We start from the raw sequence: 12,151 nt of genomic DNA, 5'->3' as shown, positions 1-12,151 counted from the left end.
ATGTACCATTATATAGTTAATAAAAAAATCCGTGTTTTTGAGGATTTGGAAATTTTTTACATCACTAATAATGTTCCTAAAATAATAATGATCATTAACCCAAAATAAACACATATCCTTGGTAACTTATTTATCTACCTATATATTATGTATAACATGGACAAAAGACCATAATTTTTTTCGTATCCTCAGTATATATAACTACCAAGGTGAATAAATTGTATGGAAATACAAAAAAAAATAAAAAAGAGCTTATCTATTTTTGTTTGTTCATTTTTTCTTCCTAACAAACGAAGATATGTATTTTACATACGTATATACCCATGTATATAGTTAGATACATAATTTCCTACTATTTACATACCCATATAAATAATTTTCATATATTTCAGTACACATTAAATAAATAAATAAATATACATATAATATATTAGCCTGGTCCTTAAAATGTCTTCTTTTTTTCTTCAAAATGTTGGGGGGAAACCTATACACTCAACAGTGTGCCAGGTAAAGTCATAGACTTGGCTTTAAATTATTCTTGATTACTTTTGAGTGAATATTTTAAAATACTTGGTTGCATTATTAAAAATATAAACTATTTCGGTAAAATAAACAAAAGAAATAAAAATTTAAAAATCAACAGTTGTCAGCATGAAAGTAAAATGGAAAAGGATGTCTGATTTCTCTTCCCCACAGTGAGTGTTGAGGCGATTTAGGCCACCGGGCAGTACTAGAAATCGGTTAATTGGAAGAATGGCGGACGTGGTACCTGTGATCCCAAGAAGTCCGGACAAGTCAATAAGGCAGCATGACAAGGTATTCAATGTATGTTATTAGACTTTGAGGAGGTATGGGAAGGATCTGAGAAATACCTTCCTTGTACGACGGCATCAACAACTGCTTTTAATAGTAACCAAGGCCAACTGGGTCTAGAAAGACCATAAATTATTTACTTGATTAAGTCGTAAGCATCCGTTTTTACACCCTCCTCCCCAGACTGTTCTACACTCGACTATGCCGTTGGAGAAGAGAACCTGTGTTATCTCTCTCTGAAATTTGGATTGCCTCAATGTCTCCAGGACTTCATCATATATTTCTTCAGCGTGCTTAAGCCAAGATGGAGGCCATGGTAGCAGCCAAAGTTAATCATTTTGAAAAAGGAAATATATATGAATTAAAAAGTATGTGATAGAGCCACAATGTTTTACTCCTTTTCGATCTTGTTAAAGGTTATTCTCTTTGTTATTCTCTCACAATGTAGTCTTAAAAGAAGTGTTGAGTTTTTGGTCTGAAAATGTTATAACGATCTGAGATTGTTAGTGGACGACACTAATTAGATCCTTAAAAGAAGTTTGCTCTGGACCACTCTAAAAAATGGTTTGGATCTTTCGTAAACAAAAAAATATATACTTGGATAGATCTTATAAAAAATTAGTCTCATTTTCAAATTGTTCATGAAAGAATGATTAAATGAGTTTTATGATGACGTCATGTGTTTTATAAAATAGTGAGTACTGATCTACAGTTACGTCAAAAAAACAACATATACATCATTCATTGAGACAAAAAAACCCAAAAAAACATGGTATGTATCATATACTGAAACCAAAAACCATTTTAATAACTAGAAAAGAATGGCATTTCAGGATATGGTCTGAGATAATAGTCTGGACCAAAATATAGGTCAATATTGGTCTAGAAAAAATCAACCAAGACGGAATGGGGAAAATATTTCCATCTTGGATGGAGTATCAACTCTACTAAAAATGAACACATTTTGAGATGTAGATTTCAAAGGTCATTATAAGTTTTAAAAGGATATTCAAATGGGCGTTGTAGGAAAAACGTGACAGTCAAGCAGTCATTAATAGAAAGTTAAAACATTTATATACAGTAGATAGAGGGTATTTCTTAGGCTATTGAGCAACTCCTAATTTATATTAAATTACCGGCTATGTTTTTTACGTAAAGTTAAGAAAAAGGAAATAATATCAATAAATTTAGAGAAAAATTAATGAATCAAATTAACAGTTTTTGTATAAATTTGACATGCCCTTACATTGTTTACATGATGGATCCTTTTCTGCAAAAAAAATGCAGAAAAAGTCTACCAAGCGGTAATAGGTAGCTTTCCCAATCATTGAATTATTATTCTATAATAATTATTGGGCATTGTTCACAATTTAAAAGGACATAATTTTCGTTCAACCAATCACGGTTAGAAACACTGATTAGGAGGAAAAAAGCAGTAATATCGACTGCTATCAACAAAATAGAAATTATGTTTTTGTGATTTATACTTTAAAGAAAATAATAGCATTTTGAACTAAAAATAGTTCATATTAGTAATAAAAACATTTATTAGAAATAGCTATTTTAGATAAATGCACCATCTATCAAAAGTTTATGCTTAATTTTCCACAAAAATTGTTTTGTAAATATAAATTGCTGTATATATGTATAGCGTATAGCACGCACTGAAATAGTAAGTATTTTTTTTGTTGTCATTATACGAGTAGCCATATAACTAAAAACCAGGAGCATAATTTGTATAACAACATGAGGGAAATATTGGATTAGTGTAAAATAAGTCAACGTCATTTTTTAATCCATTCCTTCAAGAGGAATGATAAAGAAAAACAAGCTTAGTTGCATGTGTGATTACTGCTGGAGTCTATAATTCCATGGAGTGGGACATATTACAGTTATTGATTGATATAAGCTGTGTTTATTGGACTTTTAAGTAGTATCTCTAATTTTTTTATGGGTTATTCTACTATGAAGAATACCATTTAACCTTTCCAATGCAATATACTATTGTAATTGGATTTCATAAGGAACATATTGAATAAAAATATGTACTTTCTATTTTAAAAAATGTCTTTCTAAAAAATGATAGATCTTATGTTAGAGATAATGGACAAAAAGTGCGTTTAATACGGGTACAATAATATTTGATTAGTCTTTTAATACAAAAAATAAACATTTTAAGATAGAAAAATTTTATATTACATAGTTCTTTTATTAAAATATTGGTTCATTTAGACATAAGATATATTGATTACTTGAGGGTAAAAATGTTCTTTCCCCAATAACAAAAATTAAACTAAAACACTTTGAAAGCAGTGAGGAACCTCACTAAACATTTATATTTCTAAAGCAAAGTTTGTACGCCTCTCTGCAATGAACTCATTGTTGAGTATTTGGTCAATATCTTAGAGTTTCAGAATATAAGGAATATCAATTTTGCATTGAGTGTATGTAACTAATGGGAGTGTGTTACATTAAAAAACGAAAGGGGAAGTACATATCTATATTATTGAAGCAAGTGCGTTTTTTGACGCTTAATAACTTTGAGCTATGCTGAGTATTCGAGTAAGTTGACAAAAAATGATTCAAACTTTATAAATTTGAATCATTTTGTTCCACAAGGAGCTTTTTTGAGTTATGCACCCTCAATATTAAAAAACTAACTAACTCAAGAGCCAGTATAATGTATGTATAGTCTAGAACCATTATTGCCCTTACAAGAATTTACTTTTGCATAGGAAAGAATAAATATAAAATAAAATAGTAATAAAAACTTGCCATAAGGGAAATATCTGTAAAGTACATTGTAATATATCCTTTTCTTCAGGAATAGTCATCTTTAATTTCTCAGCATGATTTTGCATAGTACCGAGTGGTCCATTGAAACATGAACACTTAGTAATTGAATACTTAATGGAGGTTGAGAGATTGAAATTAATTCATACTTCGATATATTAAAGCATAAGCAATTAGTTAAGAAATAAACTAAACTTGAGCTTACGCATAATATAAGAAAATGACACGTGAAACTGCGGTTTCGGTAATCGAAACCACTATCAGCCTGCACTTCGACACCATAACGGAGGATTACATCTGTAGGGGGTACAAGGCCTTCTGCCGGCGCCTGGAATCCATCAATGCAGCTAAAGGAGGCTTCATTAATGATCAAGTGAGCTCAGATACATTTCTATTTATTGTGTTAATTTTGTTGAAATTCTATTGTTATTTAATAAATTATATCTTGTTGAAGTTTAAAATTCAAAGTGTTTAGATTTTAATGGTACACTCGGTAATATATATGTATATTTTTTCAGGAATTGTCATCTTTAATTTCTAAGCATGATTTTACATATTATGTGTTTGAATAAACATGAAGGTGTGTTATTTCTCTTTGAAGTATCTCTTTTTCTGCTCATAAACATAACATATATATTTTTTGAGTGATTGCTTGATCTCTTTAACGTTATCAAAGTATATGATCCAAAGCATTCGTTCAATATTTTGTATACTCTGGGATATAAATCCTGACCATTTTACATGGTTTTTGTTGTTGTTGTAGGCAACCTACAACGGCTTTTTTATTATATAAATTGAAGCTGTTATTATTCCATTCTCGAGGAGAAACATTAAGTGTATGTGCTCATGAATAACTCTAAGGATTTTTGCAGAGTTATAATTATAGCTTAAAAAATGTGAATATGGAAGATCACACTCATTTTATAATTGTAACATGAGCAGGATTTCTGAAATATTTTTTGAGTAATTATAAGGTTGAGTCCTTTTTGTACTCATAGTAGAATTGAGGATGAACATCTTTCTACTTTCTGTCTATATCTTTACTAGATAAAGAGTAGGATATAATTATAATTAATCAATCTTTACCAATTTTTACAGAAATAATGAGTACTTTAATTAGGTCTGAATTAATACCAATTAATATTTTCTTAGAATATATAAACCTTAATTAATTAAGCTGGTTAACTAAGATACAAAACCATAATATTAGAGAAAAAATATCCTGGTATAAGGACTAGCACTTTTCAAAGAGCGTTAACATAGACAACATATATTTTAAGATCTATAATAAGAACCAAACCGAACTCAAAAACTCCAATTTAATAACAAAAAGGAAACAAATAATAAAGTATATATGAATTTTAAAATAGGAAGGAATCCAAAAAATAAGGCTTTTAAATAATAGAAACATTAATTCAAACCACTGTAAAAATTTTGGAATATTAATTCATTAACTTTTTATCTGAGAATGTTTAAATTGAAAATTCAATTTAATTTTATTCATGAGTCGTGTGACCACCAATAAAATTAATTATAAATATTTTTAGATTGAATAAGAACAAAAATAACTTTTTTAAATGTAATTTACAATTGGGTATGAGTAAATATTTATTTAATAAAACTGTTAATATAAATTTTGTATTAACAAAAATTAAATTATATATACAGATACATCAAATATAGGCAACAATTGGCAAATTTGCTGCAATACTAATTAATGTAAAACTGAATCAACTTGTCAAAATATTGGTCCCTATTATATATAGATGTAGACTTACCCAAGTTTTGAACATTACACGGAAGTATTACTCGATCATTGACTGGCACCCGAAAAGTTTCTGGAGATGTGATAAATGTAGGTTCCTGATCATCAGACACGGCGGTATGAGGATCCATGCGGTTGTAAGATTTTTGACTTTTAACCCATGTAGAGTCGCAGAGTCCAAATGCTGTTGAGCAAATAAAGAAAAATATAAGTAAATACTATTTTATTCTCTGTCTATAAAATAATGAATGTTGTATCACGAATTTAAGAATTTCAAAAATCCTTTTTTTTTAATGTTTCAATAAGTATTATATTTTAGTTAGATAGCAGAGGTCATCAAGTTAATTAAAAATACATCAAAAACAAATAGTGTCAATTTTGTATTATTACAAAGTGACCAAAGTGGAATATTGTCACCAGAAATCCTAATTTGAACATACAAAGTTACTTACTCTTCAAATAGCCTGAAATCATGAAGCTATGTTTTAAAGACATATTTAGATTTTTGAATGTATTTATTTGTTTCATGTACTTTTATCATTAAAGGGCTTTAATTAAAATAATGAGGTTCTAATTGCATTATTTTTTTGTCTTTTTGAATATGGCCAGATAGAAAATAAAGGAAAATAGGTCAAATTCATATTAATCTTTAAGTTTTGATCACACAAGAACGAGTTAATGTTTAAATAACTGGTCAATTATAGTTAAGAGTGATAATAATTATATTAGTGAAAGTGGTTATAAACACCAATTTTTCTTTAAAAAAACCTCATTTTCACATGTGAGAGTGAATCCGTCTTTATTTTCGGGAGCTATATAAACTATAAATATGGAAATTGTAAAACTGATACACTCCGGAGCTATTGAGATAGTTAGTAATTAGGGTTTGTCTCCGTCCCTTGTTTTAGGATGCTCCCTGTTTTTAAGAATGATAACTTTCTTGGGATATTAAAAATTTATCTCAAAGGCTTTAACAAGTTAAAGCTGTCTTTGAATTAAAATTTTATGTACTCAACATAAAGCAATTTTCGTCCTTGGGTAATTTTCCTAGTATATAAAATTATGTATTTATTCAAAAATTCAGCAACTGTAGGGATTTGAACGTATCAATGATTACATATCAATTATTCCATTATCCTTTTCACAACTTTTCTGAATTCTGCATCACATTTTTTGGTTCTAACTTGTAAATTTTTTTTGAATAATTTACAAATTGTAGGTCACATATATCTATCATGAATTGAAAGGCTCGAATTTTGTTTAAATGCGTTAATTTTTTAGACTAAACATCATATAACTTTATGAACATAACTATAATTTTATTGCAGACATTCATAAAAGTAATATAAATGTTGATTCATACAGATGTTTGATGTATGTAATTACTATAACTTTTTTATCCTTTCATGTTGTCCACACATCAGTCTTGCAAAACATTAAGCCATAAAGTAAGAAAGAGCCATATGTTAGTATTATTATTATATGACCTCGTTAGATCCTTATATGTGTACCGTTCTGCTTTTATACATTTTTTAATATTATTATAAAGTTTATAACATCATATTTTTTTAATATCAATTTGAAGGTCAGAAAGTTTTTAAATAACTACAAAAAAATATTGAATTAGGATTTCAAAGCATTTTTAACACGGAATCCTAACGTCAATTGGGCAAATTTAACAAATATAGCAAGTAATTTTAGAAAGCATAGTTGCCTTTATACTATATATATGTTATAACTATAGAAATTTTAAATACTGTATTTTTATAAACAAATTACGTATTTCACAAGTATTTTTATAATTATTATTGATTTTTTTTTTTACTATTGTTAAGTGAACACTTTGGACTTTTTAAATGTTTTTTAAAATTGAGACATAACCGAGGATGAAATAATTTTTTATCTCTGGAGGTATATTTCTTATCTAAAATGTTTATTTATAATTTTATTATGCAATTCAATCAGTTATTTATTTAATTATTACTTCTAGTCTTATATAATAGCTAATTAAAACAGACTACTTCTTTTTAAAAAAACTACAATATTTACAATACAATATAGTAAAATGGGTCATTGTACTATACGTATTGAGTGTAATGAATGTAACCAAAAAAAAAAACCAGATATTGTAAAAATGTCTGAAAACATAATTAATAAACTTTTCTTGACAAAAAATGCCGCTAACTCATTTTTCTTGAGTCAGTAAAAACACGAACACAGCAAGAAAGCTATTTAGCTATGTATTTTCCTATAAAATTAGATGATAAAAACAAACAGTGATACGGTTATACCTACAAGACAAATAAAGATATCTTTATATATATGTATACATAGGAAGAAAGTATACCTAATATCGAAAAAGGCCTTAAGTATTTATATATACACACAAGTAAGAATCTATAATAGCACTTGAAGGTATATTTTAGATTTATTAATAGTCCTTATTAGATAATAATATATTAGATCAATCCTTTCCTAAAAGATTTTTCTTCATATGAATAAGTTGCTGTGTGTGAGAATGAAGGTTTTTATTTATAACTATTTTATATACTGCAACTCGCCGACTTAAAAAAAACGGGCAAACTAAAACACGCAACTGATTAGCCTCAAAGGTTGTATCCACTCGACTAACTAAATAAATTAAATGGAAATATGTTTTATTCTGCGTGACGACTAAAATTTTCGCGGGTGGTAATACTGCCTATAGAAGATTTCGCCACATTATATATTTGCCTCCTTTTTATGTTATTCTATTATCTCCAATCCTCTTCTGTGAACGGACTCTCCGACAGCTCAAAATATTCTTCTTCCATTGCGATAAAATTAGAATGAATATCTGTGTTTTGTCGGATTTTTAAACGGTATATTAAAAAAATATATATCACGACGACATTTGGTTCTAAGACATCCCAAAGAGGGTGCAGAGTTCATCTGTGAGCCATGTATATATGCTGGAATAAATAAGTAAATAATATATCCTTGCAATTGTCCCATATAATTTTATTATAGTTTATGGCAAAACCCAAGATAATATACATTTTTAAAGAAAACCCCAAGAACCCAAGATGATAGGTTAAACCCAAAGTCTTGGGGAAAAGTCCAAGCATTGGCAGCTCTGTCTCTTACATATGATACTATTATCATCAGTGCTTCTAAGCTGCTATCTTCTACAACATTTTTTAAGTCGTGAGGGCTACCATGTTGTTTTAAGGAAACTCTTTTTTTGAATGCCCGAAATCTACCTTTTAGTATCATTGGAAACACGCAGAAAGGAAAATAATCACTATTTCTATTTCGTAGGTATGTTATAAAAGAATCATATACTTAGAGTATCAAAACAATTTTCTGGTCATTTTAAATGCTTATATCTCGAGGTTGCGTTAACTTATTTTAAAACTTCCGATAGGAGATGATAGTTAACTAGAATCTAAGCTGTTTTGTTTTTTCACACTTGTGAAACAAATAAATAAAATCGCTCAAAAATGAAGCTTTGCTCTGCGCCAGATTCACAAAAAAGGACATTGTCAAGCAGAACAGTGTTCAAATGATTAATATATTGTATTTGCCAAGGTTCCTAAGAGTGCTGACGTGGGTATAGGCTAACGGCGTCTGACTACATCATCCAATTTCCAAGTTGATCCCATGGGTCAATGCCAGTTTCTCCAACCACAATGTGCTTTTCCAACAGGATGGAGTACCCACACAAACCGTCAAAGTGACCCAGTCCGTTCTACAGAATAACCTGGCTAGACATTGGACTTTGCCTTCGGTGTCAAACCCCATCCAAACACAAAGTGGATGAAACCCTGTGTCAATCAGATTAGAGAAAATATGGACAAGGAGTCGGTGAAGAGGTCATTGCTCTCTGCCTTCAGTCTCAGATTGGAGACCATCAGTAAGGCTGTTGGATGACATATTGAGCTGTAATAACTCATTAGACTCGCAAAGTACATGGTTCTTGATTAAGTTTAGGGTTCTGAATTAGAAAATAATTTTGACACACTCGGTATGTATATAGAAAACCTAATTTATTTATATATAACTCCTCATTTTTCAAGTGTTTCCCCTCATCAAGCCCTTTAGGTTTTACACCTATGTAATATATGTTAGGTAAATTATCCCATCATAAATTTATGTTCTCACAAATTGTATATTTTATTACTATTATTTTGTTGCCTATATTATTAATAATGAAAATGAGAATGCAAATTTAAATGGCTAAAATATTATAATTTTGTAAATTATTCAACTACCTACCTTTTCCCATTTTATATAAAAATATATATTCTTACTTTTTCTTTTTTTCCTCATTTTAATATAATATAATTCTAAGCTCATTAATCAATTTCAATTTTATATTCTATTTTGTAGGAATACCTTTCCCCCACATAACAGCATATTATGTAGTTTTGTATAAATGTAGGTTATGTCGTTGTTGTTTCTGTCGAAAATATATCTCTTTCGTGACAAGTATGATGCTAATAATAGATTGAGAAAAAGTAATTCTCTACTTTCTGCTTTATTTCAATGCTTTATAAGAAGTTTTACAATCCTCCGATTTAAACCATTTAGGGCCCGTTCTGTTGGATAACTTGTTTCCAACTTCATAATGCCTTTCTCGTAGAAGCTCCTGTCTTTACTGACAAAATACTCGGACAACCAATTTTCACAGCCTTTATTGGGGCAAAATTTGTACCCCAAGTGTATTGGCCATAGAAAAGAATAGGAGGTAGTTACTTGCCATCAGATACATACTTTATGAGGGATGCATAATCACTTCTCATTCAAGCTCCTTGAGCTACTGGCGCGTCCTCAAAGATGTGTGCAGCCTGGCGTTGTCTTGATGATGTCTCATTGTCTCCTGTTCACAAATAATGCCCTATTGTTTGAAAGCCATCTTCAAATGGTTGAATTAATTACAGTAGATGCCAGAATTGAGCAAGAAAAAATTGCTCTAACCCCTGTTGTGCATCAGCAACCAAAAGAGTATTATTGGCCCTGTTTATAATACAAATTTTCTTTGTCGCTTTCGACTCGTTACTTCCTTTCAGGAAGTAAAATTTAAATTATGATGAATTTCTTCCTTTGAGAATTCCATATCTTCGACGCACGATAATTCACGATTTAACTATCCATGCGATATACTGTCAAATAAGCATTTGTAGTATATACTAATGTATGATCCAATGTAACCAATAATTTATCAGATATACTTAGATATACTTATACTTAGAAAAAAAGGGCGGGAAATACAAAATTACTTTTTCCCCTATCCTTATTTTGATGGTGTATACAAGATATGATTTTTTACAAGTTGTAATTAGGGCCAAAATTAACGTGAGATATGTCTTGGACATTGGTACATTGTTGGGGGTCCTTTATTTTATTATTATAATTCCTTCTTTTACCTATTACTGTTTTTTAATTGTATATTTAGTTAGGCAGATAGAATTGGAGTGATTAATTATATGTAAACATTACACTAATCATAGATAAAAATAATATGATAATAGAAAATCGTGTTCATTTCGTAAAGACAAACTGAATAATATTTTTATTTTCCAATGCTGTTATCATTATTCTTTTATTCTAGTACTTGAAAAAAGAAGAGTATCATTGGAAATTTGTTGTGGAGCTATGTGTGAAAGCTCTTGTTGGATGCAGAGTAAATTAATGATCGGCATTGAAGTCATTCAAGGCTATAGTTCCGTGTTATATAAAGATTTGTTCATGAAAAAGATGAAGAGTAACAATGAACGTTTGCTCCAGAGTTATAGGTGCAAGTTCTTGTTGGTCACGGTTAAGAATTGAGGATCGATATTGTATTAGCTCCTGCCTATATCATTACTAAATAGGGATTGGAGCTTGTGTTTATTTCCTTTGTCTTGTAACTGCTCGCAGCATATTGTATAACTCGTTGATTTTCGCTTTCTTTTTTTTAGCATAGAAGGAGATTATATTATTTTTAAATACGTTTCTAGTATTATCGAATCAAGCCTACGTACCTTAGACTCAAGAAAACAATTATTCAGGAGGATAATGTCCATGGAGCTACGCCACCCAAGTTTTATGTGTTTTTACAGAACACCATATAAATAATAAAAATATTATTTTTTTTTCAAAATGGTCATTTAGAAAATTACAAATAATTATTATTTAAATCAGTATTTTATCAAATATTTATACCATCTTTAATCTTGTAAAGAATATTATTTATCAAAATTACCATTTGAAAATATATTTCGCACTTGTTAAAAAAAATCTATTAAAAACTTTTATTTTTGCAGCAAATCTTGTTTAATATTAAATTGTATTTTACAGCCAAAAAATGAATGGATGAGTTGGATTTGTTTTGTAATATGAATCTTGCAATCATTGAAAGTTGATAACATTTTATTCTTTTATCAATAATGCAATTCTTAATTTTCAAAAATTACTACATGGTAAAGTGATGTTTATATAATTAACGACTTTGAGTAAATTATTTTTGGTTTCTAAGAAAAATATAATATGTGTAATATTTATCAGAAACTTTTTCCATATCATTAAACATTGTTATCACGTGATAAAGCTTTAAACTCTTAAACGGAAATAAAAACACGTCATTTTTCTATTGGTTTTTTTCTTCAAATACCTAATGCTCGTAAATATCAAGATTGTGCGTATTTTTTTTTTTACAACTAAGTTCCTCATATTTATATTTCATCCTATATATGAATATATTTAAAGACATACCAGTCTATATAGTCTCCCCCCTCTCTGTTAGTATATTCATAGTTA

At 29.1% G+C, this 12,151-nt stretch overlaps 1 protein-coding gene across 2 annotated transcripts in view; it reads right to left on the bottom strand.

Moving 5' to 3' along the window:
* Positions 1 to 12,151, bottom strand: part of LOC121123130 (lachesin) — a 207,032-nt gene that overhangs the window by 153,494 nt on the left and 41,387 nt on the right. The window contains exons 1-2 of one of the 2 annotated variants that reach the window (XM_071890669.1): positions 11,377 to 11,395; positions 5,385 to 5,555 (exon numbers count right to left, since the gene is read on the bottom strand). In XM_071890669.1, the coding sequence (XP_071746770.1) occupies positions 5,385 to 5,502 (118 nt within the window). In that variant the 5' untranslated portion in view covers positions 5,503 to 5,555; positions 11,377 to 11,395. Of the gene's footprint in view, positions 1 to 5,384; positions 5,556 to 11,376; positions 11,396 to 12,151 lie in introns of those variants that run through there. The other variant, XM_040718244.2, reaches the window with a different exon arrangement.

This window comes from Lepeophtheirus salmonis, chromosome 8, assembly GCF_016086655.4.
Source record: "Lepeophtheirus salmonis chromosome 8, UVic_Lsal_1.4, whole genome shotgun sequence".
In the NCBI taxonomy this organism is placed as follows: domain Eukaryota; kingdom Metazoa; phylum Arthropoda; class Copepoda; order Siphonostomatoida; family Caligidae; genus Lepeophtheirus; species Lepeophtheirus salmonis.
The sequence above is the reverse complement of the archived record's forward strand: the minus strand, read 5'-3'. Positions and strand labels throughout refer to the sequence as shown.